This window comes from Trichosurus vulpecula, chromosome 4 (assembly GCF_011100635.1).
Source record: "Trichosurus vulpecula isolate mTriVul1 chromosome 4, mTriVul1.pri, whole genome shotgun sequence".
NCBI classification, from domain to species: domain Eukaryota; kingdom Metazoa; phylum Chordata; class Mammalia; order Diprotodontia; family Phalangeridae; genus Trichosurus; species Trichosurus vulpecula.
The window spans coordinates 200,100,185-200,126,506 of record NC_050576.1 but is presented as its reverse complement, the minus strand read 5'-3'; the positions used below and the strand labels follow the sequence as shown (position 1 = coordinate 200,126,506).

Here is a 26,322-nt window from a genome sequence, read left to right as displayed (position 1 = left end):
CTCGTTGCTCTCTCTCCCAACCTCTCTCGAGGCAGAGAAGCTACCGGGGTGGGGGGCGGGAGTCAGGGAAAAAAGGATGTGGGGGAGGAGGCAGAACTCCTGGTTTCTCTTGTACGCTTTGGACCTATTCTTCATTTCTGGAATACACACCATTCTCGGAGTGACCCCCCCCCCCAACTTTAAAGGGGGCTTGGAAACCCACGTGGAAAGCAACATCAATGATGGCAAGAGGCTAGAGGAACCCTAGGCAGGAGGAGGGGTGCCCTCCACGGACAGAAAGGTTGCACAGCAAGCCCTTGGGAACAGGGAGGGGGGAAGAACAGCTCCCAGCACTGCCTTTTCTCCTCCTCCTCAAGAGCCTGGGAGAAGCCAATGAAAGCCTGAGGGAGATGGGGCTGACTGGTACTCCTTGGCCTCCTCTACTAAAAGGGCTCTTCACCTGGAGTCCCTGAAAACCCAGAGGGGAAATGAGGATTTACATCCTCATTTTCATGAACCTCTAACCGAAGTCTACCATGACTTCCCATTATTTAAAAACATTTTTCTGAGAAGAGGTCTCTACCCTTCACCCACACTGCCAAAGAAGCCTGTGCCACCAAAAAAAGCCATCTGTTTGGAGGTAAGGGCAGAAAGTTGAGAGCAGCAAAGAATTTCAAGGAGAGGTGGCCTAGGGGCCCTTTGGACCCAGCCCCAGGGACTGGCAGGGATCTCCGAAATATAGCATCACATAGTGGCCATAGTGGGTAAAGGGCTATTGAGAGGGTAAGCATGGGCAGGATCCAAAGAAAGAACCCACATCACTGATGAAGTTCTTTATTTCTAGGGTCAACCTACAAAGCTCACCCCTCAAAATGGAGTTTGGGGAATCATGGGGGCTTCTCCTGTGATTTAGATGTTCCCTCATTAACTGCTGAGATGATTACAATGGTCTGGTAAAGGTTGTCCTGTCCTCCATGATTTTCCCTCCTCTCAATTTCTATGCCCCCCACCCCAACTACTCTATTCATTGTTGCCAGATTAGTGTTGCTAAAACATAGATCTGATGATGTCACTCAAAAGCCTCGATTGCCTCACCACTGCCTACAGAATTGAGTCCAAACCCCCTGATTCTGGCATTCCTAATCTTCCCCCATCTGGCTCCTGCCCACTTCTCCAGCCTTCTCTCACTTCACCTCCATGTGAATCCCCTTCTACAAACTGGCCTATTCATCAAGATCAAGATCATGAGATCTGGAGAAGACCCATGTCTAGATCTCAGCTGAGTGACCTTTAGACAGGTCACTTCACTTCTCTCTCAGGGCCTCAGTTTCCTTATGTGTTGGAATGATTTCTGAAGCCTCTTCCAGCTCTAACTTCCTATGACCATAGGTCAGGTACACCACTCATAACTTTGCTTTTGACATTCCCCCAGCCAAGAATGCCCTCCCCAACTTCCTCTTCACTTATCTAAGTCCTGTCTATCTTTCAAGGTCCACATTAAGCCCCACCTACTCTGCACAGTCCTCCCAGGCCATCCCAGCCCCCAGTAATCTCTCCCTCCTTTCTCTGAATTCCATTAACTGTCCACACTGTTCATCTGACATCTAATATATTCTGCCTTGATCCATTATTATCTTTTTCAGTTACTAGGGAGCGCTAATATATAAAAAGAATTTTAATTTTTTATTCGTGCCTTTCATTTATAACATATCCCATCTTTCCTATTATTCTGAGCTCCAAAGAGCCTGGTCTGTCTCTTCTTTCTTCATTACAGTGCCTGGGCACGTGGTATTCATAGTCTGTAATACCAGGTTGGTGACATACTATATTTGCTAAAAATCCCAAAATGAAGTACTTTGGAGAGATGCTTTTCTTTTTCATCCATACCTTGTGATTTCATTGTTAATGACCCAGTGTGGAAACTTCCTCTACCAATGTAGATCAGGCACTGCAGTGCAATGTATAGGCTTAAAGAGCTGCCTTGGGATAAGTATTTTGCAAGTCACCAGTATGGATCAGAAGCAAAACTCAAACACAGATCTTCCTGACTCAAAAGCCAATCCTCTAAGCATCTGAGTATGAAGTACCTCAGAGATGCTTGAATTTACCTTAATTGCAGACTCTACCTTTACATATCCTGTCTCTCTGACAGGGACCCTGTCTTCTACCTCTTGGTTTGGAGAGCACTTAACACTATGCTCTATAAAATAGGTACTAAGTAAATATTTATTCATGATTCCCTGAACCAAGCCCTCTCTATCCCCTATAGGGACCCAGAGTTTATGATTTTCTCCTTCAAAGTGGAGGTCATAAGGGCTCAGAGACAGAAAATCCATATTTGAATAAGAAGCCAAAATGCAGGGGGAGGATTTGGTATCCTACTGACTCAACCTGATTTCCCAAACTTTGGCCTTTTTCTTGTGGTTTCTTTCATTGTCTGCCCCTTCTGGTGCAGTCAAAACTCACCTATTTACATCAGGGAAATCTGGAACACTGCCAATGGCTATGGAAAAAGGAAAAATTATAAACCCATTTCACAGTCATTATAAAAATACTAATTCCAATGACTTACATAAGCTACTAGTCCTTGTGTTTAATTACAATATCACTCCCAATCCTTATGTGTTCCATTAGATATGGTTTTAGTTTACTTTTTGGTAGGTTTATATGAATATAGTAGTAAACTCTGCTTGTTTGTGCTAAAAAAAAATTAACGAAAGTATAAGCCATAATTCACTTTCTCCAGGTCTGATTAAGCCTTGCCTGACATTCTGGGTTTCTTCAGCACTCACATTCTATTTCCACCATTAATTTGCCCTTTTTTCCTATGTTGTTTGGTAAGTGTTCCTAAGGTGTATGTTTACCCTGTTTCTCCCACTACACTTTAAGCTCCTTAAGGGTAGGGACCATGTTGGGTGTTTCACCCATAGATGCTCAGAGCACTGTATGGGCTTCTTTCCGGACACTTTAATTATGCCATATTGGATACTTCCTCACTGAATCCTACTTCCCACCTCCCTCCCGTCCCCCCCAGCAGGGAGCTGGCCCTGAGGCTCAAGGGAAACAGGCAGCCTTGGGGCATTGGCCACCAAGGCCAGTGACTTCAGCATGAAGAGCTCAGCCTTCACCTACAAAGATGAACCAGAGAAACATGCTGAGGAGGGGGGAGAGGATGAGTCAGGAAGCAGCAAGGTCTCAGTAGAAGCAGCACTGACCTGGGAATCAGCAGACCTGGTTCTAGTCTCAGCTCTACCATCACCTAACTTTGTGACCTTGAGTTACTCCTTTCATCGCTCTTGGCTCATCTGTAAAATGAAGGGGTTAGATGAGATGGTGTCTGTGGTCTCTGGGAGTTTTAACAGTCTATGATCCTAAGGGAAGGGACTGTGGTGAAAGGAGAGAGAAGGAGGGCTGGGATGAAGAGTGGTCAGGGGCAGCTCTGAGATGAAGGGGGGAGATAGAGAAGGCTTAGAACAGGAACTGATTACAGAAACAGGATGGCTGGAGAGAGGCTAGGCTAAATTAGGAAACCTCTCCCTCACACAGGCCAGCACCATAGCAGCACTAGCCAGGCCAGATGCCTCCCTAGACACCCCCAGGGCAATGTGTGGTGCTCCAGAGAAGATGGGGGGGTAGATGAGAGGAATCCACAGAAACAGGATTATTAGACCTGGAAGAGTCCTGAAAGTTCATCTGCTGCAACACCCTGCTTTTACAGATGAGAAGCCTGAAACTTGGAGAGGAAAAGTGTCCTTTACCCTCCAGAATCTGGGAAATCTCTTAAAGTGCCTTCCATGAATAGGATGCTAGAGAAGTTCTCTGTCTTTAACCTTTTGGAGGAGCTGGGCCAAGGGAATAGGAGAGATAAGGAAGAGTCACATACCTTCAGCAGGTGTTGGGCTGTATAGAAGCCAGCCAGACCACTGCCTACCACACATATGTGAGGGGCCAGCTCTAGGGTAGAGAACAGCTGGTGGAACCCTGGGTGTGGAGAGGGGTTAAGGTCAGACATACCTCATCTCGTGCCCAGGACACCCCCTCACATGCAGCAGTAAACTTCAGCACCAAGCTCCTATAGATGCCACAGCTTTCTCCTCCTCCTCCTCCCCTTCTAACCTACACTTTGTCCTTCCCAGTACCCAATCTCCAGCCAGTCCTGGACCTCAAAGCCCAGGGAAAGTCAGCAGCCCACACAGGGAGAGCCTTTACACCTCACCTCCATCATTCATTCATTCCTTTTTTTCTCTATGTTTCTCTGTCTCTATCTCCCTCACACACATATACACACAGGGCCCTTATATCTTACCTCCAACACATTCATTCATCTCTTTCTCTTCTGTCCCCATCCTCCCCCTCTCTCTCTCTCCTCCCAAAGGTACCTTATATTTCACCTCCACCATTCCTTCCTTCCTATTCTCTCTCTATTTCTCTCTCTCTCTTACACACACTCACACACAGAGGGCCTTTATATCTCACCTCTACACATTCAATCATTCATATCTCTCTATAGCTCTTTTTTCCCTCCTTCTCCTGAAAGGACCCTTATATTTCTCCTCCTCACATTCCTTTATTCCTCTCTATCATCTGTCTCTTCTTCCATTCTTCCCTCTCTATCCCAAAGAGCCCTTATGTCGTCGTCCACACATTCATTCCTATCTCCCTTTCTCTATCTCTTCCTCCTTCCCCACCAAAGGGCCTTTCTCTCTCTCTCTCTCTCTCTCTCTCTCTCAGACACACACACACACACACACACACACACACACACACATAAACACAAATTAATTCATTCCTATCTCTCATGTCCGTCTCCCTTCCTCCCTCTCCGTTTGAGCTCACTTCTATATATTCATTCATCTTTCACCTGTTCCCACCTTCCCTCTTCCCTTATATTCAATTCATTCATGCCTATCTCTTTCTCTCTGTCTCTGTCTCCCTTCATCACCCCTGCTCTATACTTTCTCTCCATATATAGTATTCCCATCTCTCAGTCCTAGCTAGCTAGGCAGTAAAGTGGACCAGATGCTAGGCCTGAAGTCTGGAAGACCAGGGTTCAAATCTGGCCTCAGCCACTTCATATCTGAGTGACCTTGGGCAAATCACTTAATCTCTCTTTGCTTCAGTTTCCCCATATGTAAAATGGGTATGATAACAGCACCTACCTCCCAGGACGGTTGTGAGGATTAAATGAGATAGTAAGCTTAAATTGCTTAGCACAGTGCCCGACCCATAGTAAATGCTATATAAATGTCAGCTATCATTATTATGGATTACTCCACCTCCACTGACAGTCTCTCTCTCTCCTATTTACACATATACCCCTCACTCTCATTCCTCCCTTGTCCCCACCAGCCTATTCTCTCTATGGCAGATGCCCCACATGGTCACTTGTCACTTCCAGATCCCCTTGAAACAACCCCTAGAAATTCTCTATGCCCCTCCCCCACTTCTTATATAATCCCTTAAATGGGGATGAGGAAGTATATTGATAATTAAGGTGAGACTTTTTTTTTTTACTGTTTTCTCTTTTAGAATGCTAAAGTAATCAAGTGCCTTTGATTAAGTCTTACTTACTTAGGTGCAAAGCCCCAGGCCCACACCCTTTTGCTGATTAGGTATGAAGCCTTCCAGCTCTAAGAAGGGTATATAAACTCAGTGGTTAGCATTTTGTTTGGGGTTCTCACTCACTGGAAGAGTGTCCTGTGATTTTTGGTAACTATGTATGTGATGTCTTGATCAAACAAAGCCTATCTGTTGAATTGTGTTATTTGCTCTGTTTATATTATCTCTGTAATTTGTTTGTATTTGCTCTGAAGCTCAGAGGGCTGGCTTTTCTTCCTGAACTAAGTGAATGATATAGGTATGTTTGAGTAAACTGAGATTGTAAACTCCTTAAGGTTGCTTTCCTTAGAAAAGCAGATCAAAGAATCTGTTCTGGTGGCTCTTCTGTGTGCTGGTGTTGTTGCCCTCAAACCCCTACAGCAGCTGCTAGCAACATTGCTGTCACGGTAGGGTCTTCCTTCCCTCTGACCTCCCCCATCTCCAAAAGGCCCTGAACTAGGGGTCAGTGGGGATGGGTTCCAGCTTCGAACTGGCCCCTGACTCCCGGGGGGTGACATCAGGCAGGCAGGTCCCTTCACCTGGGACTCAGTTTCCCCACCTGCAGTTGACGGCAAGGAGCCTGAGGCAGCAGCAGGAAGCCGGCCCAGCCTCCGTCAGCAGCTGCCCAGCGCCCGCAGCCCCAGCCCTTGGGAGCCCTGGAGAACCAGGAACACCGTGCACCTGTCAGCTCTGAGCTGCTGCGCAGACGACGCTCAGCCCTTCATCTTACGTCACGCAAAATGCTCCGCCCCCGCACAGTCCCCCTTTTCGTCATGCCAGAGCCTGTGCCCCGACCCCTCCTTCCTTTCTGGGTAAGCACCACCCCCCCACCCCCACCCCACCTCCGCCTTCTAGGACAAACCCAATCCTCGGCCTCCACCCTCCGTCATTCGCAGCCCCACCCCCCGCTTCCAGGAGACTAGAGGAGACTAACTATACAAAGACCCGGCTTAACGTTTATTAAAGCCAATCACTAGGCGCAAAAGGAATAAAGGGCGGGATAACGCCCCTTCTCTTTCCCGGCCTCCCAAGAGGGGAATGAGGAGCGAGCGTTCTGCTTTGCCCCGCCCCCTCCCTGGCAGCGTGGGAATTGGGCTCAAAATAAATTTTCTCTGCCTTCTCTGATTCCACCCCAGGGTTAGACTGAACCCGGTAACAGCCAATCTCAAAAAGGACTCCGAAATGCTCTGCCAGGCGAGGGGACTTTGGTCCAGGAACTCTGTTAACTGGCCACTGTCCTGGAACCTGCAGAGCCTTTCTTTCCCCGTTCCCTGAGTTGATGAACGGAAACAAGCATTTATTAAGCACCTACTGTGTGCCTTCGGAGTGTTTTACAAATATCTCCTTTGATCTTCACAACAACCCTTGGAAATGGATATTATTATTTTCTCCATTTTTCACTTGAGGAAACTGAGGCGGACAGACATGAAGCGTGTGGCCCAGGGTCACACACCACTAGTAAAGTCTCAGAAATCGAATTTGAATTCGGGTCTTCCTGCCTTTGGTCCAAAGCTGTATTCACTGCGTCCCCTAGCTGCCAAGGGGGGAACCACGTGTGACTGTGATATAAACAGGTATGGAACCAACGACTCTAGTGTCTCACCAAGCCACCGCCCCCTCCATTCTCCAGGAGTCAAATCAATACTCAGGAACCAATGGTCGCATCTTGGTATGGTTTTAATCATTATCCAGGACGGTCTAACTGAGACCTCTTCTGACCATTATTTATTTAACTTGCTTCCCAGGTCCCAAGGCTGCTGGGGCATCTACAAACCCATAGAGTCTAACAGTAATTGTTAACACGTATGCAGTGCTTTGGGATCTGAAATGTGCTTTGCAAATATTATTTAGTTTGATCTTCACAGGAAGGTTGCTTTATTGCCTCCATTTTGCCAACGTGGTCACCATCTTGTCTGGGGTCACATCACTAGTAAGTGTCTGAGGCATGATGCCAACTTCCCTTCCCCTCCTCCAAGGCCGTGGCTCGCTCACACCACCTTGATGGCTCAATAACAATACCACCGGCCACATCACAGCTGCACACTCCCATCATCCCTTTGACTGAACGGGCTGCCCCAGCCCCCTTCCCTGCCTCCATAAGACAGAGTGAAGATAACTTCTGGTATCAAAGATAGCGCAGCAAATCACCCTGGAGAATGATTATGTTCCCTTCTTCCAAGGCTGAGAGAATTTCCCTAAACCTGAGGCTGACTTTCTGATTTTTTTCCCCAAACCTTAAGCGCCCATTCCCCATCTGAATAATTAGAATCCTCTGCTCTGTCCTGTGACTTATTCTCAAATTATTTCAACTGAAATCCTAGAATAAATCCTAGCGTACTTTTTAACTACTTTACTTGGTGTATGGCCACGTAACCAAGCCAGCCACACTCGCAGCCTTGCAGCCAGTCCAGACCTGTCCAGTCTGAGCCTTGTGGGTGTCCTACAGCTCCCTCTATTCCCCTGGCCTCTCTTCTAGTCACCTACTCCCCTTTCCTCCCCCTCCCTCTCCCTGCCGCATTCCCTTATAATTTATTACAAGCTTCAAGCTAAAGTATGTCAGATCTGTATTGTCATTGCCCTTGCCTTCAAGGTTTCCTTTCCCCCCTCCCCCACCGCATTAACTATCCTGTCCTCTTCTCCTCCTCTTCCTCTCTGTTTCCTGTCTAACTCTCTCATTCCAAATCTTTTTCTTATTTTATTTCCATCCCCAGCCATTTCCCCCTACCATAAGCCTCTTCTCTCCAAGAGATTACACTCTCCTAACCTTTTTCAAAACTAGATTTTTTCTAGTGATCACCAAGATTACTCACAGATGTCTCTAAGTTCCTATCCGTGTTTTCCATCTTGAAAGAAGTGCTTAATCCCATTTCCCTTTGCCGTCAAATCTTCCCCAGATCCTAGAGAAGTACCCTGAGCCACAGAAAATGCTGAGGCAATATCTTGGGCTGATTCTGGCTTGCCTAAGCTGGGGTTCCCATAGTGTATTGGCAACTGCAGCCTTGAAGTGGAACTCGGTGACTACTACGTGGCGGGTTTCTCGGGAACCCACAGGCCCCAAGGTTCCCTTCGTTTTCCTTTCTTACCAAATGCCTCAGCAAAGCCTACTGCCCTCACTGACACTTCACAGTCAGAGTGAGAAAGGAAGACAGAGGAAGGAGATAAAGGATCAGGCTGATTTGTCCTAAGATGAAGGTAGTCTAAAGTATTATGGAGAAGGATACACCATCCCCAAGGGAGGATAGGCCACCACTTTTGCTGCCTACTCTATGCCCAACTCAGGAAAGTAGAAAACAGATTGAAATGCTCCATGGGCCTCCAGGGCATATATCCACTTGTCCTCTGGGGGAAGTACAGTGCTGGATTACCTCCTACTCAAAACCCATCCCTCCCACCCCAAGATGGAAAGGTAAAAAAGCAGACATAGTACCCATCCAAGAGAAGCCCCTCAATCTACTCAGAGCTCCAGGGAGCAGAGAGAGAGGCAGGCTTAGGTTCTAGAGTGATGTCTCTGGGTATGTTCCCAGCCAAAGCAGAAGGATCTTGAGCCAGAACCCTGGTGAGCGCAAGGGGGCTGGGGAGACTTGTCAATAAGGGGACATCCTCACTGGAGCCCCACGAGGTCAGTGATGGGAGGGGCATGCACCATGAGGTCCTCATATTTGCTCAAGAAAAGCCCAAGTCTTGACAGGTAGGAGTCCTCATTGTATGGCAGATGGTTCCTTTGAAGGAACTGAGACACCACTGGCTTCACCTAGAGGAAGGGGAGTGAACAAAAACTAATAAAATAGAGACCTGGTCTTTTCCCCAAAGGGGGACTCTTCCTTCACTCACCCTTTTTTCATATGCTAATGTCTATAGCAGACAGCTCTAGTTCAGAATCCAGGAAATGAGGGTGTTTGGTCCAGCAGTCAAAAGAAAGGATAATAGAATCATAAATTTAGACTTGGAAGGGCCCATGGGGGTCATCTAGCGGAACTTCCTTGTATTACAGATAAAGAAACCGAGGCCCAGAGAAGTTACATGACTTGTCCAGGATCATGTACAATGAGTAAGACTGGTATTAAGTAACAAAACCAAGATTAGAATCTGGTTATTGGGTTATAAATCCAATACCCTTCACTGAAATGAGGAGTCATTTCCTTCAACACCCACATGAAGGTTCTAGGACAGAATTATAAGAGGTCCCTGACATGATGGCACTACTTGTCCCAAATACCAGAGGCACATCCCTAAGCTCCCAGGCCACTGAACAGGGTAGATAGCTTCATTCCCTATTGCTCCCTTCCCTTCTTCTACTAAAACCAAACAGGACAGGTCATACTCTAGGCCTCCTTGACCTCGAGAGTCCAAGCAAAGACAGGTCATCTCTTATGCCCACTAAATGAACCAGTCTACGTCTCATATTTGGTGACCTCTCCCAGCTTTCTTGGAGAACCACCGAAATAGTGTCTTGCACATAGTAGGCAATTGAGAGATGTTTGCGCAAGTTGAATTTGAGACTGAAAATTATTGTGGCTGTTTAGCCCAAAGGAAAACTGGGTGAGAGGGTTTGAAGAATGGGCATATGGTGGGGTGGGGGGATGGGCAAGCAGCATCTTCAGAACTATCTTTAGTGTATACAGGGTCATTGGGAAGGAAATGCTGACTACTTGTTCTCTATCACAAGAGAGCTCAAATGAAAAGAATTCCCCATCAGTTGCAACATGAGAGTCTTGGGTTAGATCTGACTGAAAGATGATTAACTCCTGGGATCAATAGAAATCATGAAATCTGTAATTCTAGAGATTTCAGGAAATAAGTGCTTACTATGTGTCAGACACTGGGCTAAGTGCTTTATAATTATTGTCTCATTTGATTCTCACACTACCCTAGAAGGTAAGTGCTATTTTATTTCCATTTTACTGTTGGAGAAACTGAGGCAGACAGAGGTGAGGGACTTTCCCAGGGTCACAGAGCTAGTAAATGTCTGAGGCCAGATTTAAATTCAAGTCTCCTTGAGGCCAGACACAGTGCTCTATTCGCTGCACCACAAAGATGCTTATTGGAAGATGTTTAAGAAGAGAGCTGGTGAGAAGCTTGAGAAGACTTATATGAACTGATGCAAAGTGAAATGAGCAAAACTAGACAATAGACACAGTAACTATAGCAATGTAGATGAGAGGAACAGTAATAATACCAAAAATAGAAACTAAATGCTGTGAAATTATAATGACCAAACTTGGTCCCAAAGAAGAAAAAGCACCTCTCTCCTGCCTTTGCAGAGGTAAAAAACTATGGGTGTAGGATATAAAGTCAAATGGTTGATGCGATGCCTCATTTTACCGAACTGGCTTTTTTTCCTCTTTCCTTTTTAAAATTATTTATTAGAGTTGATGGTTCTTTGGGAGAGAGAGGGAAGGACTTTTTTTTTTGGTCCACTTTTTGCATCCCCAGCACATAGCACCGTGTTGGGCACATAGTAAGTACTTAATAAATGTTTGTTGATTGGTTGATATTAGAAACCCAAACAAAAATATCAATGCTTTTTTTCTATGTGGAGTTAAAGTAGTTGATTTTCCATTGTGTGCTGACCCCCTCAAGAGGCAGTGGGCAGGATCAGCTCGGGACCCCTATGCCCTAAAGCTATTCCCACTGGGCCAGTTTTTCACATCCCTCTGACTGCTGTCCCTTGCCCCAACCCTGTTCTTCCCTGCCCCTAACTCTTTATCCTCAGTCCCTAATTCTTTTCTTTCCTTCTTTTCTCTCCTGTCCTCAGCCCTTTTTTGCCCCATTCTTTTCTACCTTTAGACACATGTTGTCAGAGAGCTGGGGGAAGAGGTGATGTTCCACATGGCAGCTGATGAGGGAATGGCCAAATGTCCAGTCCAGGATAGGGTTTCGGGGCAGGTTGAGCACCCCAAGGCTCATCATGTGGATCCTCCGGGGCTTCTTATCCAAAGAGAACATGGGCAGCCCGATGTGCTTTGATACACACACAAAGAGACACATACAACCATACTCTGAGATCGTAGCCCTTTCCCAGCCTGAGGGAAGGCAGTGCTCACACTGATCCCCTAGGCTGGACTGCTTTCCTTTGGCTTGCTTTGGAAGATTCACTTCTTGGAACCACAATCATCTGAGATCTCCCAACCTGTTCCTGAATTTGAGAGTATTCGTCAGTTGTTCCAAGTTCCCTAGTTATTCTTTCTCCTCACTTGATATCCACACCCACCCAGGACACTTCTAGCCCTACCTGTTGTTTTCCAGAGTCCCCTAGAGCATGGCTTCTTAAACTTTTTCCACTGGACCCCCATTTTTGAGTTTCAGCACTGTTTGTTGGCTATATGGCCTGAAGGCACATGCAATGCAAAGTGCACATGCTCTGTGTTCAGAACCAAGGCTGCAGTAAAGTTGCCCAATGCAACATAGGCAAGCACTGCCATTAACACCTCAGATTCATTAGGCATTTAATTTTGAATTAATTTCTGGTGGTTGTGCTCTCAGAAAGCTTTTACTTTGCCAAATTTTTCATGACCCCCATATGTGGTTGGGGCCCACAGTTGAAGAAGTGCTGCCTTAGAGCAGTAATGTCAAACTCAAATAGAAATAGGCCACTAATCCATACACATAAATATTGAATTCATTCTAAAACATAATATTATCTATTTTTATTTGTTTTGCTAAATATTTCTCAATTCTATTTTAATCTGGTTCAGCTGTACTTAAGAGCATTGCCAACAGCATAGGCAGGGTGTTTGGAACCTCTGCCTTCTCCCACCCTCCAACACTTCATAAAGTTGATAGGGAAAAGCCATACCTGGAAGATGTTGACATGGATGTAGGGGTGAGCCAGCAGGCCCCGGGTGATAAGCATGCAGAGAAGAGCAAACCCAGGAGACTGGAAACCAGAGACTTTGATCAGCAGCCAGTAGTGAGAGAAGAGCCCCAGGGACATGAGGCACAAAGTCCGAAGAATTATCCTGGGCTCCTCCTTCCTCAGCAGCCCTTTGGGAAAGAGGAGTGTGAGGCAAGGTCGGTGGGTATCTTCTAAGCCCCCTCGAAGTCTCCAAAAGACTAGAACTATAGCAAGTAAAGACTAAGATGGTAGAATAGTAGATTCAGAGATCTAGAAGGGACCTGGGTGGTCATTTCTTCCACCCTATTCATTTTTTAAGGTGGACCACATGCCCTAATAGATAAAGTGCCTGACTTCAGATCATGAGGTTTAGTTTTGAGTCCCTTCATGGTCTAACTTTTTAGGGCAGCTAGGGGGCAAAATGTATAGAGTGCTGGACCTGGAGTCAAAAAGACTCATCCTCCTGAGTTCAAATCTGGCTTCAGACACTAGCTGTGTGACCCTTGGCAAGTCACTTAACCCTGTTTGCCTCAGTTTCCTCATCTGTAAAATAAGCCAGAGAAAGAGATAGCAAACCACTCCAGTATCTTTGCCAAGAAAACCCCAAATGGGATCACAAAGAGTCAGACCTGACTAAACAATAACAACAATAAAATTCATTTTTAAAATGAGAAAATTAAGGGGAATGACTTGCTTAAGGTTACACATATGGAGAAAGTGACAGACCTGGGGTTCAAACTCAGGTTCTCTGGCTTCAAATCCATCGCCCTCCACACCACATCCCACTAAGAGCCAAGGGGGATAGAACACAGCACTAGGAACGAAGAGATCAAGGTTCTAATCTCAGCCCTGCCACTGACTGCCTCTGTGACCTTTCACAATTCACTTAAACTCACTGGGCCTCAGTTTCCCCAAATGTAAAATGAAGAAGCTGGACTAGACCATCTTTAAGGACATCTTCCTGCTTGAATATTCTCCAATTCTTTCCCAGGCCAGGGCCCCTTGGAGCTCAATTGTAGGTTTTAGAGCTAGAAGGGGCATTAAGGACTATACGATTCAATCCCTTCACATTACAAGTAAGAGAGTGCAGAGAAACCAAGTGATTTGCCCAGAGTCCCACAGGTGTTGCCCACAGAGCTAAGATCTGAACTCAGGGCTGCTAGCTCCAAGCCCTCTGTTCATAGGACTCCACCTGATGCACTTAGTAGACGAAGGGATATTTAATGGAGCTGGGGCAAAGTAAGGAATTCAGCCCTGCCACAGGCCATAGAATATACAGAAAATATAGACATATTATTAAAAGGCCATAGAGGCTAGCGAGGGTTTTTTCCTCCATCTCTGTAAAGGCAGTTAGGTGATCCATTGAACCAAATGTTGGACTTGGAGTCAAGAAGACCTCAGTTCAAATTCTGTCTCAGATACGTGCTAGCTGTGTGACCCTGGGCAGGTCACTTAACCTTTGTCTATCTCAGTTTCTACATCTATAAAATGGGGATGCCTCACAGGGCTGTTGTGAGGACCAAACGAGGTATTTTTTTAAAATGCTTTGCAAACCTTATAGTGCTACATAAATGCCAGTTATTTATTAGTTATTAAGTATCATAAGATATTTCTCCGCCCTAAGCCTGATACCTAAATCCAAGCATCTTTATTGCTATGCAGAGTTACAAATAAGTGCCTTCCTCCAGGTAACAATAATGCCTTACATTTCCATAGCACTTTAAGGTTTACAAAGAACTCTCAGCATATGATCTTTACAAGATAAGTTTTATAAATATTGTCATATCCATGTGTAGCATGGGGAAACTGAGGTTCAAATAATTTAAGTGTCATGTCCAGGGTCATACAGCTAGCATATTGTGGACCTGGGATTCTTACCTGGGCTCCTGATCCCAGGGCCAATGCTATTCCCATCATACCACTCACTCATCATCCTGCACTAGCATTCAAAGGTTCTTAGCCTACCCTGCCTCTTAATATGAAGCCAACAGTCCCTCAGCTGTTGACAGGGTGAGCTATCTATCTATCCTACCTGAACTGGGAAAAAGACCCAGAAGTCTGGGCTCCCAATCTATTCCATAAGATGCCTCCTTGAAGATAGTAGGGGAAGGGAGAAATGTGGTATTCCTTTTCCAAGGAGGTTCCTTAATTCTACTCAAGATATGCCCTGGGAATTTGGGGACTGGTCCTGAGAGGTACCCACCAAGTGCCACCAGAGGGGTGATGATGGGTAACATCAATGGAGCAAAGAACATGTAGACATATCGATTCAGGATAGGCACCTTCCACGTACTCGAGTCCCCCAATCCCACCACATTGGTGTAACCATGATGTAACTTCACATGGCCATGTGTGGCCTGTTCAGATGTAAACGAAGTGCACACCTAAGGAGTGTAAGAGTAGAGATATGGAAGAATAAGGGTGCCAGGAACATTGGCATGGGAACAGAAGACCTTCTTGGGCACAGGCTAACACGTGGGTGCTTTTCTTTAGGACCGCCTTCCAACCCCTACCCAAGAATTCTTGCATTTGCAGTCAGCTTCCCATTATGCACACAAATAGAGAATTGTGATGGCAAATGTATTTTTCTCCTGGCTTTTCAAAGCAATTTGTAATTTCCTTAAAGCATCTTTACTATCCTAATTCTTTGAACTCTCTGGGTCTGCATCAGTTAAAGGGCAGGGTGGACCCTGAGTGTTCTAGGTGGCTAAAGACAGCCAAGCTGGGGTTGAAGATGTACATGGACTGTCCACAAAGTCAATAAACCATAGAATAATTAATTGTATAAATCACACAGCAACAGAGATGGAAATCCGGTGGAATTCTCTGCAGATAGGAAGCATGGAGAGACCCCCTAGGACTCTTTAAATAGAAGAAGAAATCTGAATGCATGATAGGAAGTTAATGCTTTCCTTATATGCAAACGTATGCAAAAGTTACAGAGCATAGCACTCCTTAGAAGCTTTTATCTAGGCCAATAATTTTTATTTATTTCAGATTTACCCTCCTGCCCATCATCAAGAGGAAATGAGGGAGCTTACCCTTTAAAACAGAATGCATGTCCCAAGTACTAATAGAATAAGGCAAATTAAAAGAATTCTGAGGTTTCACTTCACAACAAGTAAATTGGCAGAGATGGGAACCAGCAATGTGGGAGGAAGACTGGCACACTGATGTACTCTTGACGGAACCATAAAGTGCTCCAACCATTCTGGACTTCAATTTGGAATTATTCAAGAAACGTGACTAACCCACTTATACATTGTGATCCATTGATCTTACCATATTTCCCAAGAAGTTAGAGATAGGAACAAAAATCTAAGATAGACCAAAATGTTCATAGCAGCACTTTTTTGGTAATGAAGAGCCAGAAATAAAGTGTGGGGGTGCCCTTTTGGGAATGTCTGAAAAACCAGGGTATAGGAATATAATGAAATATTATCATACACTAAAAAGGATTCTGGGAAGACTTATATGAGCAGATTTAGAGCAAAATAAATTAAATAAGAAAACAGTATAAACAATCTCTGTGGCATGAACAGATTCCTAAAAAGAAACTGAACCCTTAAAGTTCTGGAGAAGAAATAATTCCCTTCTCCCTCTGGCAGAAAAGTGGGTGACCACCGGGACAGCATACTATATGTACATTTTCAGGCAATCTTTGTCTTGGATATTCTTACTTAGTAGCTTTTCTTTGTCACAAGAAATGGTTAAATCTGGTGGGGTGGGAGGGAAATGATTTTGATGTAAAGACAAAAGCCATCAATAAAATGCATTTAAAATGGAAAACAATACAGTTAGGGACAAAACAGAATAAAATCTCCCTAGGAATACCAACCACTTGAGATGACTGAAATGCTATGGTTCAACACCAAATTTTGCTCTAAATTTTCTGGCAGCAAAGGCTAAAAGAGAAACAAGTTAGGTTACATAGTTTAACATTTTCTATTTGCACTTCATTTCCTGACAAGAGAAAGCATTCAAATTAATCTTCAGGGATAAATTTTTTTCTCAAACTAAACCCAAGAAGAAACTCTAGTTTCGTACCAAAAAGTATACTGTAACAAAATGGACATTTATTGTAACTCTGGTTTTATAGAGGACACATACATTGTAGTCAGACCAGTGATTCTTTTTGTCAACTTTCTAAGAAATGGAATTTTTGTAGGGATCTAGACAAAGCCTTAAGAGACAATTGATGTCTGTGTCCTAGGTGAGGTCAGAAATTTGTGATCCCTGTATGCGATAGTTCACAGGAGGCCTCAGGCCTTCACCATAACATGTGACTGGGCTCATCACAAAATAAATAAAAGTTATCGTCTTTGTGCCTGACTTTGACCTTGCATCTAAGAGAAGTATGGTAATGTAAAAGAGATTTGACCTGGAGAATGGAATTTTCTGACATAAAAAAGTTTGTAAATAAAGAACAATATTCAGAAACATCCTTTATTGTACCTTCCCATCCCTAATATTATATCCAAAACGACCACCTACCTTGCCTATGAAATAAGGCATTTTTATCATACCTTAAGGTTTGCAAAGCCTTTTGTATATATTTGATCCTCAAAACAGTGCTACGAGGTAAGTAGATACAACACATTACCCCCCCACCACCCCAAAGATAAGGAACCTAAAAGTAAGAAAGTTTTAGTGACTTGCAAAAGTCACATAGCAAGCAAAGTATCCATTTGGAACTCAGGTATTCCTGACTGTGGGCCCAGATCACTATTTATTATATCAACCACACTCCTCCTAGGTGCTAGGTCAAAGTCAGTTCAGAAACTCGGAGCAATAGCCTTTTAGAAGATAATTTTCATGGCAGTCTATAGAAATCCTGGGAAATAGGTGTGTGTGTGTGTGTGTGTGTGTGTGTGTGTGTGTGTGTGTGTGTATACACACACACATATACACATATATACATATATACACATGTATACATATATACACACGTACATACAAATACACATACATACACATATCAGCTTATATAGAGGGTTAAAACAATGGTCCTAACCATAGGCTAGGCACTGGACTTGTGGTTTTCACTGGCATTGGAAACCCCCTCTGCCAATGCAAGTTGGCACCTTTTCTGCAGCTTCAGATGTTTTCTGCATCTATCCCCTTCTCTCTATATACATGATTACCTTCCTTTTTCTGCCTCTTATCAGGATGATTGTAATGGCCTCCAATTGGTCTCCCTGCCTCCTATCCCTCTCCTCTTTAATTCAACCTTCCCAAAACTGCCCAAATAATCCTCCCAAGTTTTGGATCTGATCTTGTCACTCCTTCGCTTGAAAAAAAATTAACTAGATTCTAATTGACTCTGAGATAATAATAAAAATAATAATGATAAAATGCCTTTACCTTGGTATTTCAGGCTCCTCACAATCTAGTTCTAACCTTTCTTTCCAGGTTTATTTCACATTCCTCCCCCTTTAAATACTCAACATTAGTCTCTGAAATCAGCCTTCTCCTACAGACCTTTTTTCCAAGGCAGTTTGGTAGGGGCAGTTCAGTATGCCAGGCTTTCTATCTCCCTAACTCTGCCAGTTTGCTTTAGAGCAGTGGTGTCAAACTCAGCTAGAAATGGGGGCCACTAATCTGTAAAGATCCCTGTAGACCACATATAGACATAGTTTTAAAATGTAATGTTAAATATTTCTCAATTAAAGTTTAATCTAGTTCAGGCTGCACTCAGCCACATGCTTGACACTTCTGCTTCAGAGCAAGGGTTCCTAATGTGGGGTTTGTGAACTTGTTTAATACACTTTTGTTGTTGTTCAGTCATTTTCAATCATGTCCGATTCTTTCTGACCCCATTTGGGGATTTCTTGGCAAAGATATTGGAGTAGTTTGCCATTTCCCTCTTTAGCTCGTTTTATAGATGAGGAAACTGAGGCAAACATGGTTAAGTGACTTGTCCAGGGTTACAGAGCTAGTAAATGTCTGAGGTTGGATTTGAACTGAGGTCTTCCCACCTCCAAGCCTGGCACTCTATCCACTGCACCACCTAGCTGTCCATTTAATAAGTTAGGTGGCACTATATAAATGCTAGTTATTATGATGATCATGGCTGAAACTCCCTTAAAGAATCAGCTCAAATTCCACTTCCTCCATAGATTCCCATCCAAATGAAAGCATTCTCTTCCTCCTCAAATGTTCCCGGACCTCTTTGGATCTCTCACTGGTCCTTATCACTCCCAACATTGAATTATCATTAGTTGTATATATATCATAACAGTTTTGTCCCATAGTAGAATATAAACTCCATGAGGGTGGGAACATTATCATTTTTATACCCAACCCGGGTGCATGATGATGGATGCTTCAGAAATATTTGTTGGATTTTATTGAATAAGTCCAGGCACAAAGATGGCTCCAAAGAGTCACCAGAACAAATGTTTCCAGTTCTTATATAAATTTTATAATTTTATAAATGGTGTCTAATTTATTCACACCTCCAGGCCCTGAGGGTTAAGAAAGGAGAGCTATACAATGGAAAGACTCTTTCCTTAAACTTCATTATAATTAAAATTCTTGGGTGGTTTCAAGCCTGTGAGATTTTTGAGAAACAAGGCATTACATAGAGAGTATTGTTTATATTACCAGAATCCTATTTATGCCAGCTAGCCTCAAGGAGAGATTTGGACAAGATGAACCTTTCTAAGGAAGGAGCTTATCCTTTTTGAGATCATAATGTAATAAAAATTACATTCAATAAGGGGCCATAGAAACATAGATTAAAAATTAATAGGAAGGAGCTTAAAAGGACTGTTTAGTACTTCTCCAATCCCCATCTCATCTTGCAAGTCATGACTATATCTAAAATTAGGATTGTTCCCAAGGGACTTCAGGATAGAGGCTTCTTTCCCTATTAACAGTGCCTGGCACATAGTAGGTGCTGAATATTTTTGATCACTTACTATGTGCATGGCACTATGATTGCCCCCCCCCAAAAAAAACAAAAACAAAATAGTCCCAGCCCTCAGGGAACTTGCGTTATCTTCTAGCAGGTACAATGTGTAAACAGATGAGCAAATATGAGGATGGAGAAAACACAACCAGGGGGATTAGAAAAGGCTTCAGTAGGTCCTGGCACATGAAGCTGAAATTCTAAGAGGAGGCTGAAGAGGGAAGGCATTCCAGGCAAGGGGAACAGTTAGTACAAAGACACAGAGGTGGGGTAAGGGGATGCTCAGTTCTGGGGACAGAAAAGTAGCCAGTTATGCTGGAACACAGAATATGTGAAGAAGAGGAGTGAGGGGGAAAGTCTGGAAAAATAAGGCTGGAACCACACTGTGCAGAGATTTCCAGCTATTCATTTATATCGCACTCTTCAACTGGCCACTAGGTGGCGCCATAGTGCACAGAGCGCTGGACTTGGAGTCAGGAGGATCTGAGTTCAAATAGAACTTCAGACATTTACTAGCTGTGTGACCCTTGGTCAAGTCACTTCACCTCTGCCTCATTTTCCTTAACTGTAAAATGGGGATAATAATAGCCCTTCCATTCCAGGGTTATTTTAAGGGTAAAATGAGATAATATTTGTAAAGCACTTATCCCAGCATATAGTGGGCACTTAATAAATGCTTAAATTAATTAATTAATTAACAATAGAAGCGCAAGCATTCTGGGGTTGTGGTTGGTCTCTAGCCTATTGAGTGAGAGAACTAGTCCCCACCCATTTTAGGACTATGAGGATGAAAGACCCAATGACCTCTTCCGTCTCCCTGGAGGTTTGCCTCAAAAATGCAGGGAGAAAAGCAAAACAAGAGAGGAGGGGATAAGCTGCATATGAGGACCTACTCTCTTCCCCGACTGAATGTGCTTGCACTACTTAACTCTCCAGCTGCAGTTTTTACAAAAATAACAACTCATGCTGTGCCCGTGGTTACTGTTCACTGCTAAGAATTCACCTATGATGGCTAAGCATTTATATGACACTTTGCAGCTTTATATTATCTCATTTGGTCCTTATAACAACCTTCTGAAAGGGTGCATGAGATAGCGAATAGAAAGCTGGCCTTGAAGCCTAGTTCAAGTCCTACTTCTCACACATATAGGCTGTATGACCTTAGGCAAGTCACTTAACTTCTCAGTGCTCAAGGTAACTCTCTCAGGCTATAAGGTGCTAAACTATAGATAGAGCTCTATACATACATATTTATGTACATGTATGTTCGCATATATTTGTGTATATGTAAATATATTATATGCATATGTATATGTGTATATGCATGTGTACATATGCATACATACACAAATACAGACATACACATATACTCTATCTATACATGCATATACATATACATACTATCTATACATGTGTATATATACACATATGCATACACATACACACTATGTGTGTATATATATATATATGCATAAACAGACACACTATGTGTGTACACATACATATGCATGCATGCACACACTACATGTGTGTATATGCATATATGCATATACATACACATACACACTATCTATATGTCTGCATATATAGATATATGCATATACATATACACTATATATGTGTGTATAAATACATATATTATCTACATGTGTGTATACATATGTGTGCATATATGTGCACATACTATATGTGTGTATGCATATATGCATTTACATAGATGTACACACTATGTGCTTATATATACATGCGCACATTATATATGTGTGTATACATACATGCATATATATATACACATACACACATTATCTATATATGTGTGTATACATATATACATACACATACACACTATCTATATGTGTGTGTACACATCTATGCATATACATACACACACACATATACCCCGAGGCAGTTAGGAGGTGCATTGGATAGGTGACAGGCCTGGAGTCAGGAAGATCTGAGTTCAAATCTGGCTTTAGACACTTACTAACTGTGTGACCCTGGGGATGCCATTTAAGCTTGTTTGCTTTAGTTTCCTTATCTGTAAAATGAGCTGGAGAAGGAAATAACAAACCACTCCAGTATCTTTGCCAAGAAAACCCCAAATAGGCTCATGAAGAGTCAGGCACAACTGAAACAAATTAACAACAACATTTAGGTACACACACACACACACACATATGTATATATACATATATATGGCATTTCTTCGCCATTGTTGCACATACATATATGGTATTTCCTCACCCAGGCATTCCCTATGAATGAATTCACAGGTCTAGTTCCTGTACCTAATAACCCTCTTAGCAAGGGTGTGCTGGTAAATGTTAACAACCTGCTTTCCAAGGGGGAGAAATTACATACAATACACTTCTAAGTTTAATCTGACTTGTTAACATTTTCTCCACCACTTTCTTGAGTCAAGACAATTTTTTACAATAATAAATCAAGCCTGGATTTGTAGCATTTTCTGAATTCTGAGCTGTAAATGCTCACACTGACAAGTTAACAATTGGTTCATATTAACTGGTCTGATCTGGTTTCAGCACATCCCCGTCCTTGAGGTAGACAGGATGGCCCATTTTACAGATGACGAAACTAAGGCATCACAGTAGAGTAATTTGCCTGTGGTCTTAGCAAATAATGGAGCTGTGACTCAAATCCAGGTTTATATATTCCCAATCCACTGCTCTGAACATTTTTAATGCCGTACTTCCTTTGGCCTCTCAGAATGATGAATGTCTCTATGTTCAGGCTTAAATAATCAATGCTCATATTTATTTGACGGGACAAGAAGAGAACCCAGGCATCCAGGTGAAAGACAGCTAGGTGACACAGTGTGTAGAGTAATGGATCTGGAGTCAGGAGGACTTGAGTTCAAATCTAGTCTCAGACATTGAACTTTGAGCAAGTCACTTCACCTTTGTCTGACTCTGTTTCCTCATCTGTAATATGGGGATAATAACACCTGCATCCCACAGTTGTTTTGAGGATCAAATGATATAATATTTGTAAAGCATTTTGCCTACCTTAAAGTGCTATATAAATGCTAGCTATAATTATTATTATACAAAGGAGCATTAGATTAAGAGAGCAGAATGTTAGTTTAGTGGAAGTTGAAGACACAGAAAGAACTTGTTCAAAGAGCATGGGAATCTTAGCCAGGAATGAGCTAAGGGTAGATCTGGCTTGGAAACCTGGTGATCTCTACCTTCAGTGTCTGTAACTGCCAACATGGATAAGTTTCATAACCTCAAAAATGATCAGCCTCAAGAGAAGGTAGTTTTTGCTCCATTTAAGACAGCTCTCCTGAGAGTATTCTTTGCCACCACAAGGAAGGAATAAGAGTGTCATGATGCCTGAGCTGAAGTCAAATGTTAAGCCCTCAGATATTGGCATCGAAGGAAAGTAGGAGGTCTACCAAGTTGGATCTTTCCTATCTTTCCCCCATGACACCCTGCTTGCAAAATTGTGAGGCAACACCCTGTAAGCTGCAGTCACAGGAGGGATCCTCCACAGGTCTGGACATGCCAATTGGGAGCCCCTGGTGAGAGGAAGAAGCTCCAAGTAGCTATCAGCCCACTGTCACAAAAAGAATAGCAACCACACTAGAGTTAAAGAAGCTCGAAGTATCCACACACACAAGTCATGGACATGGAGTATGTCCACATCGCACACACCACAGTTAATATATGCATACTTTATATCTTCATCCCACACTCAGTCATGTGCTCATACAGCTAGAATTGCCCAGATATGTCCATGTTATCACATTTGCTTGGATATTTGAATTCACACTGGCCGTCCTATGCATAGTCCCAGAAGCCCAGTCCCCTCCTTACTTCCACAAAGAAGAGCACCCAAAATCTGCTCCAGTGTTTGGACTTGCTGAGGGCACCATGGCTGGCCAGATGGCTGCCCTTGACTGTGAATGTGTGATGCACCACCCCCAGGATGACGATCCCTAGGACAAAGACCAGGGCACTCTGAGATCGAAGACACAGGAATCCTGCAGGAGAGTGGTGAAAAATGAAGGTGGGGGAACAAAACATGAGATCAGGATAAGTTTGAGGCTTCAAGACCCAAGAACAGAGATGTAGAAGCAAAGGTTTCAAATTCTACCATTGTCATCACTGCTCACCCAGGTAATCTCACTTCCTCCAATCCTCAGGTTCCCTACTTGACAGGGGAAAACTTTTAATTAAAAGGATTCTTTGCCCTGATCCCACTCTGGCTTCTATGTACTTTCCACCTCTCCCTGAAAAGCAGACCTTTAAGCTGGGTGTGGGGGAGGGGGGGTGGGGGGAGGGAGAGGGAGAGGTAGGTGCTGAAATAGGTACTCACTCGGGGCAGTGATATGTTTCCAAGATTCCTACATTAGAGCTGGAAAGGATCTTGGATATCACCTAGCCCAACTCCCTCATTTTACAGAAGAGGAAACTGAGGCACAAAAAGGTGAAGTCAATTGCCCAAGGTCATACAACATAGCAGTGACAACATCAGAATCAGAACCGGAGTCTCCTCTCCTTTGGACATGCACTCTGAATCTCCTCCCTTTCCAAATTCACCCAAGAACATAAAGTGACAACTAGGGGTAAACATAGGGTGGGGATCAGCCTGCAGGAGCTGGACCAAGGAGACAGTAGGGTTCCCATCCTGAATGCCACTTCCTCACCAGCAGGAAGACAGAGTATCCAGAGATAATTCTGTTGGGTCCTGGATCCTAGAATTAACGTCTCTCATCTCAGCAGGTCCCCAGGTAAATATCCTTCTCCATCTTTCTCACCATTTCTCCTCATGTCCTTCACCCTTTCCTCTGAATCTCTCCCCATCCTCCTATCCTACAAGGTTCTCCACTCATTTCTCACCTCCAAGGAACTCCTGCATGCACCTTCCTTTCCTTCACTCTTTCTTACCAACTCTACCTAATATCCTCACCGTCCTCCCCTCTAGAGCCCTGACCTCGCAGGGTCACGTCCAGACTTAGAGAAGAGGGAAGCCAGCCCCTGCCCTCATGCTCAATGAGCCCTAGGAGAAGCCTGGAGACTTTGGAACAGACTACGAGCTCAACTCTTCTCCGTCCTAACCATCCCCTCCCTCCAGGCGTTCAGTGAGGGCTAACAATTCTTTTCCCAGCCCCCAACATGGACAGGAAGATTTGAGGACAGGTCAGCCCGAAACCCGCAGCGACTGCAGCTGTATTTTCTGATCTGCCTGGCGGCCTCGCTCAGACCAAAGGAAATTGGAGCTACAGAGAAAGGGCCACAATGTAATCCCTGGGGGAAAGAGGGCATTTCATCCCAAAGTCCACCCCAGGAGCATTTCGCTAAAAAGTCCGCCTTCCTTCCCCCGCCCCCAGTCCAACAGAACCTACGTGCATCTCTTCTCCCACTCCCCATACCCTCTTCCCCATCCCACGAAATACACCAAGCTGCGTTAACTAACCCCTCTGGGGCCTGACTCTGCAAAACACCGTGACCTTCCCTGCCCCCACGGCGCCTGGCGGATCGATCCCATCCTCCCGGGGTCCTGGCGCTTTGGCCCCAGCGCAGGTGGTGCCCCAGACTTCTCACCTAAGGGTAGAGCGAGGAAGTTAAGAGCAAGGATGAAGCAATCCAGGCCATGCCGCTCCCACCAACTACTCGTCTTCACCATCTCCAGGACCAGCGCCTCCAGCTCTCGCATCAGCATCCCTTCCTTGCTGACCCCTGCTTGTGCAGGATCACTGCAGCTGTCAGTGCAGGTTGGAGACCCCGGCGTACTGGTTTCATTTGCTGTCTGTTGGCTGGCACCTAGGCTCCCCGAGACCCTTCTCCTTTCCTCCTGTTCCATGTCCCACATGCGGACGCCGGACACCTGCGTGAAAAGAAGTTGGGGGAGGGACAGTGGGCACCCACAGGAAAGGCTAGGCGAGTACCGGAGCTTCTGGAAGACAGGGAAAGGGCGACCAAAGAGAGGTCCAGGTACAGCGTCTGGCCAGTGGGCCAGGATACTGGCACCACAGCTGAGAGCGGAGGAGCCTGGGAAAGAGGCAAGACAGAGGCATCCGAAATTGGGCGGGAGGCGGGCACAGGGGTGGGACTGCTGCTCGGGAGCCGCAGAGATTGGGGCCTGGGGAAGGTGAGAAGAAGAGAGGGGCGGAGTCCGGTACTCAAGATGCGAGGCTACGAGACCAGGAGACCGTGGGAGGGAAGAGGTGCGAGCCCGGACCTGCGGGTCCCTGCCTGCTCTCCTCGCACCCCAGTCCCCCCGTCTTGGCTTGTGAGAGAGTGACTGGTCGAGGGAGGGATGAGGGGGGACAGGTGATTTTGGGAGCCCAGAGGAACCACCTCTGGGAACATGCGAAGCTGGGGAGGCACAGAGACAAATCTGTACCCAAGGCAGTGACAAGATGGGCGGGAGATTAGAAGCTCTCCAAATTCCATGGAGAGGGATGGGTGGGCGGTGGAAGGCGCCTGGGCAAAAGAGACCCACCTCCTGGAAACTTCTCCAAGTTCTCTCTAATGCTAGCTTCTCTTCTCAGCGGTCTCGAAAAACAAACAGAAACATGGACAACAGCAACAAGGTCAGAATCTGTATCAAAGGTGGGAACCAAGGACAAACGGAGAGACAAAGACAAAAACCACTCTGAGGACAAAATGGATTGTCTCCACAGAGGAGGGCCTCCTTACGTTCCCACAATGTCACTGGGCGGACAATTCAAGGGACCGAACCATTTCAGCTCCTTCTTTTACCCACCAACAGTAACTTACCTTCCCTAAAGTCTGAACAATGCAGAATCCCCTTCAGGTCAAAGGCTGCATGTCATCTATTCTAGGCATTGAATATGTGTATTTCTTGGGTAGTTTCCATCTAGGGTAAACTGGGGGGGGGGGGCGGGTAGCACTGAGACCACTTTGGGAGTAGCAAAGAGGAAAATTAGCTTTCCAGAGCTTTAAAGCCAATTGCCATTTGGAGCAGGGAAGGATTTGCCGGCATCACCATGGAAAAGAGTCCAACT

General features: G+C 44.6%; 1 protein-coding gene across 1 annotated transcript; it reads right to left on the bottom strand.

Moving 5' to 3' along the window:
• Positions 1-7,236: 7,236 nt before the first annotated feature.
• On the bottom strand, positions 7,237-25,338 carry FADS6 (fatty acid desaturase 6). The gene is made up of 6 exons (XM_036756075.1): positions 24,896-25,338; positions 23,165-23,331; positions 14,616-14,796; positions 12,374-12,561; positions 11,359-11,538; positions 7,237-9,328 (listed from the first exon to the last, which is right to left on the bottom strand). Exons 1-6 carry the CDS (start codon positions 25,161-25,163, stop codon positions 9,179-9,181), a joined length of 1,134 nt encoding a protein of 377 aa, XP_036611970.1. The 5' UTR covers positions 25,164-25,338; the 3' UTR covers positions 7,237-9,178.
• Between the last annotated feature and the right edge of the window lie 984 nt (positions 25,339-26,322).